This window comes from Magnolia sinica, chromosome 10 (assembly GCF_029962835.1).
Source record: "Magnolia sinica isolate HGM2019 chromosome 10, MsV1, whole genome shotgun sequence".
NCBI lineage: Eukaryota > Viridiplantae > Streptophyta > Magnoliopsida > Magnoliales > Magnoliaceae > Magnolia > Magnolia sinica.
Genome location: NC_080582.1, coordinates 3825567 through 3834145, shown reverse-complemented (window position 1 = coordinate 3834145; position 8579 = coordinate 3825567). Strand labels below are relative to the sequence as shown.

The window sequence follows — 8579 nt, the reverse complement described above, 5'->3', positions numbered from 1 at the left end:
GGTTAACGCATCCCATACACATATACATTATAACATTATATATTAATTGCTTGATTTGCATGTCATTTGTAATCTATATGACTGGACCCTCTATTAGATCGGAAGCCATAAAGTTAATTAACTTTACTTATCTTAATTTGCATATTAGCTTACGTAGATAATTGGGTTATTAAATGAAAATTTTAATTAATCCTAATTACCTCCTTTAAAAAATAACTTTTATTCCTTACGTCCGAAAAGCTTCACACGTACAATCATAATAATCTCATTACACCACATGTTGATTTTCATGGTGAAGTAATGGAGTGAATGTCTCATAAATATTCAATCATGATGTGTAGCCTATATGAATACTAGATATCACTTTTTATTTTTTTAAGGTATGTACAATCCACATGAGTTGGAGCTACGCAGTAGATGTCTTACAATCATGCAAGTCAGCCTGATGGAACTCGAATGTTGCACACCCTGGTCCAAGAACACTGGTTGGTCTTATGCGGGCTCCACTACAACCCGTGTGTCTTAAATATCCATGCCGTCCATCCATTTTGCCAGTTTTCAGAGCGGAAGCCCATAACTGAAACAGATACAAAGCTCAGGTGGATTATACACCAAAGAAAAGCAAGGACACTGATGTAGCATTTTTTTTGTGGAAGCGGATTGGCTAGTGTACCTCACACCAGTTATATAACTGCTGTATTTCCATCAGTAAGTTCTGTAGGTCTAATCATGAGGTATGTGTTATATCCAAACTGTCCATCCATTTGGCGAGCTCGTCTTAATACTTGAGACGAAAAATAAGACAGATCTAACTATCAATTGGACCACACCGTAAAAAGGAAGTAGGGAATTGAACGTCTACCATTGAAACCCTTTTTGAGGTCACAGAAGTTTTGGATCAATACGAAATTTGCTTTTCCTCTTAAGTCAGGTCTTTTTGACCTTACGGACAAATTGGATGTAAAATAAATATTATGGTGGGCACTACAAATTGTTTAACTGTGAAAATTATTATCTCTACTGCTACTTGTGGTTTGGTCCAAATAATATTTGGATATGATTCGTTTTTTATATAATTCTCTAAAATGGTCTCTAGAAATAGATGAACGGTGGAGATATAATAAATACATCACTGTAGGGCCATGTAACTTTGATCTCCTTTGAACCATTCGTACAACTTAGAGCTCGAGGAGCGTCAGTGCTCGTCTTTGCACAACATGTACCTACAGCAGCTATATAGCTGGTGTGTGGTACACCAGCCAATCTGCTTCCCTTTTTTGTCATCCAAAACTACTGATAAGGTCACCCATGAAGGGAAAACACAAATATAAGCTTGATCCAAAACTTTCCTTGCGTACAAGAATTTTTTAATAATAGAAGTTCAATCACTACTTATTTCCTGTTGGTGTGGTCCACCTGAGACTTGAATCTGCCTCATTTATTAAGCTCATGCCTTAAATTGAGCTTATAAAATGGATGAACTGCATGGATTAAACACATGCATCATGGTGGGGCCACGGAGCACTAACCAGTACCCACTTTAGTAGTGGAGGGGTCACCACCGAATCCCAGTCTGCTTTCATGTCCCTTAAAGCAGCATTCCGGTCCAATCAGACTCGTCATTGATATCAACCTTTCATATTCAACACCTGTCCAATTGGAAAATTGGTCTTCAAACTTCACACATGGACACATCACTGTGGCCCAGACAACTAATTGCATGAATCTCTCATATGCAACTACTTGCGAGTGAGATGTTCCCAATATATTATTAATATATATTTATAGAGGCATGCTCACATGGTATCTGTACCATTGCAGGTGTACCAAGGTACGTACTGTGGGAAATATGTCATTTCTGAACAATCCACCCCCTTTATTAGGTACATCCTTTGAAGTTAGGCCATGGGCCAAAAAAACAACCCCATCCGAAACTCAGGTGGACCACTATACAAGGAGAAATTATAAGAGAACATCCACTTATTAAAATCTTCCACTTTTGCTAAGGGCCATCCACTACGATGAAATCACATTCTGAATTTTAGTCCATTTCAAAACTCAGGTGGGCCACACTATGTTAATGTAGAGCTTGTAGGTATGATTTTAGATTCTACCCTATTGTCAGCCCCACCTGAATCTTACTTAAACCTGATCTTTTGGGTTTTCTGGTGTTTGGAGCCTGTGCAATTGGTCCAGTTTGGCAGACCCCTAAAAATAAATTAATCTCATTTTAAGTACTTAAAAGTAATTATAGATCACATCCACATTTTCATTATAATTTTTCACAACGTCCAAACATAGCCTAAGATTGGAATTGCTTTTGTAAATTGAAAAACAGCACATTTCATGATAAAAATAGCACATCATTACATATCAAAGCGAATAATAACACATCATAGCATGTCGAAAGATTAGTAAAAGTCTACAGGCATCCTCATGTGTTACAATTGGAAAAATGTCATCAAAATATTAGGGCTGTAAAACAAGCAGGGCGGGGTTGTTTTCAGCTCAGATTTTTAACTGTTTCAGGTCAGGCCGTCGGCCTGCGCCTATTCAAAATTTTGATATTGTCAGACCCGAGCCAGCCCATTGACACCCCTACAAATATCTCACCGCCATTTATGAAAAAAAAAAGAGTGACAAAAGAAAATATTAAAAGAAAATGGACTCTTATGGCCCCATTCTTCACCCCCATCTTCACACTTCACATGTGAGAATCATTACAGTCTCTGACATAGAGCAGGTTGTGGACGGTTTCATGACCAAGATGGATAAGAAAAGGCCCGGTCAATGACAAAAGTGATCCAAACTGTTAGACCTTGAATCGGCATATCTCATAATCCGGGATGAGTTATCGGGTGTAAAATATATGATTTTTGGGTAGAACGAGCTACTTTAACCATCCAATCCCGCTGTGCCGGGTTGTGCAAGCCGGATTTGCGAAATACCCCCGGATCGACAATTATTTCCCTATTTTAATTCCGTTTTTACTTCAGATAGTAAGTTTTAGTTTGATTATAACTCTTCATGCATCCGTTGGGCTTTAGGAGTAGCATCCAACATGAAAAGATCATAGAATAATTAGGAGAATAGCTTGGTGAAGTCAAATAGGACACTTACTAATTTTGGCCGAAATCCTTGCGCGCTAGTAGACATCATGACCGTCTATAAATAGTAAGTTGCGAATTCTAGGAGTTTTAGTTATAGTTTGCTTCTAATTTCTCTCCCATTGCTTGGTATTCCTATTTAAAGGGTTGTGAACTCATTTATTTCATTTATCAATCAATTTTGAATTTTATAGAATTTATTTTTTATTTTTCTTGCTTTCTTTCTCGTGGATTCGAGAAATCTTTGTGAGGAGTTTAGAGAAGTTCCATGGATTCAGAATAGTTATCCCCCGAGGAAGACGGTGCTTGACCTCACGTCCTCCCTTGCATCAGTCTCTCTCTTGTAAGCGAAAAAATAATAATTTGAAAGTTGCATGTTAAAATTTGTTTGCTTAAAACTATAAGATTGGTTGAAGTATCTACTTACTCTAAAATTAGTCAAGGATAAAAACAGTAAGTATAAATTCCTATTCAATTGGTTGAAGTGTCCTCGTGCAAGCAGTCCATGCAAGAGGAGCTTAGTGTAGTTGGGAGATCCAAACTAATATAGGCACTACTAAAAATGGTAGAAACTTGAAATGTCTTTCTGAATTAAAGCTGTCCTATAAAAGATGGTTAGGAAAAAATTACATAAATTACCTATGAAAATAATGGTGTAAATTGAATGGCGCGGAGCTAAATTTAGTTGAAATATTACTAACAGGAACCAAATTTTAAACTTAGGATATGAATTAATATTTTCATCCAATATTAGCTTCAAAGCAAGGAAAAAATTCAAACAAGTTCAAATGCATTGGCTCTATATTAGCACATGTGGCTGTATATTGTTTGGCAAGGCAATACAAAAAATTCTGGGCCACACCTATTATGTAAATTCCGAAACAAAAAATACACAAGAAAGCTACTGAGACACCAGACAAAAGAGCAACATAAAAGAAAATAAACAGAGGTGGATAGAGCATGTCATTCACCAGCAGCATCTCCCCTATTCTGCCCATACCACCGACTTGAGCTGAAGCAGGGAAGTATGTGAAGAGGTCGAGTACCGTCTTTCTCAAGAATAAATACTCCAAATCCATGAACCTTCTTTGGACTCCTCATAGAGGTTTCTCGAATCTACGAGGGACAAAAATAGAAATAATTTTAATAATTCAAAATAAATTGATTGATGATAATAATAATAAAAAAAACGAAATTACAATACTATAAATAGTGAAGTCAAACCTCAGACGAATTTTCAGACTCAAACTCCCTAAAACATGACTTACAAACTTACTATTTATATATGGTCATGATTCCTACTAGACTTCTTAGTTTTCGGCCAAATATAGTATCCAATTTCGCCTAACCATGTTATTATCCTAATTTTTCTAAGCCCTTTTCATGTTGCGTATCACTCCTAAAACTCAAATGATCAAAAGTTATGATCAAATTAAAACTTACTAAGCGTGATCTGATGGAATAAAAAGAAATTTCGACTGTTGATCTGATGTAATCTCGCAAATCCAGCTTGCACAACCCGGCATAGAAGGGTTGGTTGGCTAAAGTAGCTTCTCCTACCCAAAATCATATATGGAATGTTGAAAAACTCATTTCAGTCTGCGAGATACAACTGTTTTAAGGTTCTGACGGTCCTATCACTTCCACCTCTGATTAATCCTTCTCTGGTCCATCTTTGCCATAAAAGTGTCCGTGACCCGCTCTACATCATGCGCCAAACGAAAATAACATTCGCCCAAACCAAACAGAGCCCACTCCAAATCGAACAGGAAACAATATGCACAGAAAGCCATAACATAATCCAAACCATTTAAACAGCAAGGAAGAGATCTGGCAGATAAGCCGAGCAAGAGAACACTCAACAACACAGCCACATGCTGCCCTGCAATATACGGAATCTTGTCCCCAACCGGCCCCCCCTCCGCCAAAGAGCCATGCCAGGAAAATGACACACAAAACCTGAACTCCGGATGGAGCAGAGAAAATAGAGCCCCTGCTAAGATACACTAAAGAAAAACACACACAGAATGCTACTGTTTGAAAACATCATCCCAAATATCTCACACAATTCAGACATGAGGAAGTCAACAGATTAACAATGAAATGGAAATAAAAACTTCCATCACGACTATACTATGTCATGTCCAATCGCCTCACATGTGCCATGTAGCTTCTTCTCCTTTAAAACAAGAGCTTATATATGAAGATTTCTTTAATTAAAACCCAATATAGCATGCTATAAACTAAGTGAGAAAGTAGCAGTAGATTTTCATAGCAAGAATTTAAAGCATTTAAAAGAATAAGTTACTTCAATTCAAATTTAAAATTTCAAGTATCGATTAACAGGAAAATTAAAATGAAGAGGGGAAAGAAGTCTCACCAATGTAACTTGCAAGGAGAGAATATAAGCGCTTAGAATCACTCCATATAGTGTATGTCGATGGAAGGTATGTGATGAATCTTTTTCCAATCCTCTCCTTCTTTTTCCTGGAGCCTCGCTTTGAACAATGGATGCATATTCCACAACTCCAATTTCTTGAGCGTAGTCGCATGTTGCAGTCCTTCGGGGAGCTTCTTCAATTGCTCACAGTAATTGATCCGTAAATGTAAAAGACTTGGCAACGACCCTTCCTCCACTCTCCACTCCTCTAATTGATATAACCGTTCAAGATGTAAGCATTTCAGTTGAAGAAACCGTTGTGCAGAACAAGCCATTTCCACTCCGATGTACGAATATTCCAGCAATCTGAGAATGCGAAGGCTTTTCAGCTTCTCCAACGTCGCCAGAGGGTCTCGCCTTAAATAAGAGTCTCTTAAGGTAAGCTTGCTGAGTTTTTCTGGGAATTCACAAGACTCAGATAGTCCTTCTAATTCTCCTTGCAAATGCAGCTTATGTAAATTGAAAAGGCTTTTGAAAGATGCCGATGCTGGGAATTTGGATCCTGCTGCCACAAATAAGGACTGCAGGCACTCTAAATGAACAATGGATTCAAAAAATACCTTATCAAACTCTCCTTCCCCTAAACCTATTCCTAATTTTCTGAGATTGGTGAGCTTTCCCAAGCAACCCTCCATCCATTTTCCAGCCTTTACACGCGTTAGAGTGTGGAGGTTGCTAATCCAATCGAGTCGTGGATGCCCTTCTATCACACCCCAACTTACATAAAAAACATCGGCGCCTGCACTCGTCACATGGAGATTTTTTAACTGTTGCATCTTCTCGATTGTACTGGGTACTTGGATATTATAAAAAGATGTTACAATTAGGGTTTCTAAATTGCGAAGATTGCCTATTGATGATGGAAGCCTTTTTAACCAAGTCTTAGTACAGCTGAGGTATCTCAAGTGGATAAGTGCACCTATCTCACTTGGTAGCTCTGTTTTCACATTGTGTAGATCTAACACCCTTAGAAATTTAAAGCCTGTGTAAAGAAACTTATCTGGTTTCCTTCCAAGCATTTCATCAACTTCATGAGTGTAGATCAACAACGATCGAAGGCGTGGAGTGAACGATTTTAAGAATGTGTACTCACGTAGGGCATTATGGTGAATTGCAAGTCGACGGGCTCTAAATGTATAAGACACACCCACATTCTCATGAACAACATGGAGAAACATATTTTCCTTTGCTTCAGATATGGAAAGATCCCGCAAGAGATCGTGAATACGGCAACTCTTAATACGCCCGCTTGAACTTCTTTTAGCAAGTTGAATCATATTTCGTTGAGCCAGCTCTTTCATATAATCTTCTCCCACCTTCTCTAGCATTTCATCCCCTCTCTGCTGCAAAAACCCTTCTGCTGCCCACAACTGAATCAGCTTCTTAGCGTGGAACTCGTAATCTTCTGGAAATATCCCCAAGTAGAGAAAACATGGTTTTAAGTAATAGGGGAGATCTTTATAGCTCAAAGATAATATACATGAGATTTTGACTTCTCCCTCAATAAATTGCCAACTAATGCTCTTGTGTACATTCTCCCACTCCCATGGTTCTTTCCTTGATAAGAGCCCTCCGATGACTATGATCGCAAGAGGTAGACCATGGCATTTTTTCACAATCTCTCTTCCCAACTTCTCCAAATACTGAGGGCAGCTGTTGACATGTCCTGGGAATGTTTTCTTACAGAATAATTCCCAGCTCTCTTCATCATTTAGAAACCCCAGTTCATGGGGCTGGCTTCGTGCATCTGCGTGTAAAGCTACGTCTTTGTTGCGCGTGGTAAGCATGACCCTACTTCCATTATTCATGTTCGGGAAAGCATCCTTGAGAACATCCCATGCTTCATATGTCCATACATCGTCTAATACAATCAGGTATTTCTTCTCTTTCAAGTATTCTGAAATTATATGCCTTAGCTGAATTACATTCAATTTCTTGAGCTCCTCTTCTGAGATCACCTTATAGCAATTTACGATGTTCTGCAGAAGATCTCTCACACCATACTCTTGTGATATAGAAATCCATACAGAAGAGTGAAAATGTGTCTTAACACGAGTGTCGTTGTAAACTTTCTTCATAAGAGTCGTCTTCCCAAGACCACCCATTCCGACTACAGAAATAACACAACGGCACAGTTCCCCCTTCATCAATCGAGCCACCAATATCTCTAAATCTTTCTCAAAGCCAACAAAATCTGGTTCTTGATCAAGAGGAGAAGTCAGCTTCCAATCCTGGAGCCTTAGCCTGGTGGAGCTCATTTCTGCTTCCTGGCCTATATTTTCAATTCCATAAGTCGATCGACTTTCGGAGATCGCACGAATTTTATTCCTTATTCGTTCGATCTCTGAAACCAACTTATGTCGAGCCACCAACTTATTGAAGATGAAAGCCCACCTTTTAACGACCCCCACAAATCCTCTTCGCTTCAAGATTGCAGTCCTGAAGACAAAGGTGTCGATGACATCCTCAGCATCGTACGCAACATCTCTCACATCACGCCCCCAGTTCTTCACTCTTTCATCTCCTTCTTGTTTGGTGTCTGCGTCTTTCAAGAAGCATTGCATCCGCCTAAATTCTGCCTGGAGCCATTCGACTTGATCACAAACACCACTTAAGAATTCGGCTTCTTGAATTAACAAGTCACTGAGTTTTTGGAGAAGGAGCTTGACAACGAATTCAACAGTGGTCATCTTTCCTCTCTCTTTTATCTCTCGCAAGAAAGAAATTCAGATCAAAGCTTTCTTCCTCTTGAGTTGATGTTCTGCCTCTCTATTTACGTAGGCTACTTGACTCCTCACGCCGCAAACCAGCCATGTTTCACACTACCATTCAATGGCACGTGTTGTTCTTCAGTTCATGAATCTGGAGCCGTGAAATGCTTGGCCGAGACCTGGCTGGTACCCGGAAACACCCATGCCAACGTGGGTGCTAATCTTACCATTGAGGCGTTGACCCAATTCGATGTTTGTGTTGTATATCTATGCCATTTATCTGTTGAGAGCGTATGAAAATTCAGTGCCGTGGCCAACCAG

The 8579-nt window shown here is 39.0% G+C and overlaps 1 protein-coding gene across 3 annotated transcripts; it reads right to left on the bottom strand.

Moving 5' to 3' along the window:
- Positions 1 to 3888: 3888 nt before the first annotated feature.
- LOC131257797 (putative disease resistance protein At1g50180) lies at positions 3889 to 8332 on the bottom strand. Of its 3 annotated transcripts, XM_058258699.1 has the most exons (3): positions 6641 to 8331; positions 4551 to 6286; positions 3889 to 4223 (listed from the first exon to the last, which is right to left on the bottom strand). In XM_058258699.1, exons 1-2 carry the CDS (start codon positions 8235 to 8237, stop codon positions 5526 to 5528), a joined length of 2358 nt encoding a protein of 785 aa, XP_058114682.1. In that variant the 5' UTR covers positions 8238 to 8331; the 3' UTR covers positions 3889 to 4223; positions 4551 to 5525. The 3 variants fall into 3 exon arrangements, with proteins under 3 accessions (XP_058114682.1, XP_058114681.1, XP_058114680.1); XM_058258698.1 differs by having other exon boundaries at positions 5488 to 8332; XM_058258697.1 differs by having other exon boundaries at positions 4551 to 8331.
- Positions 8333 to 8579: the final 247 nt, after the last annotated feature.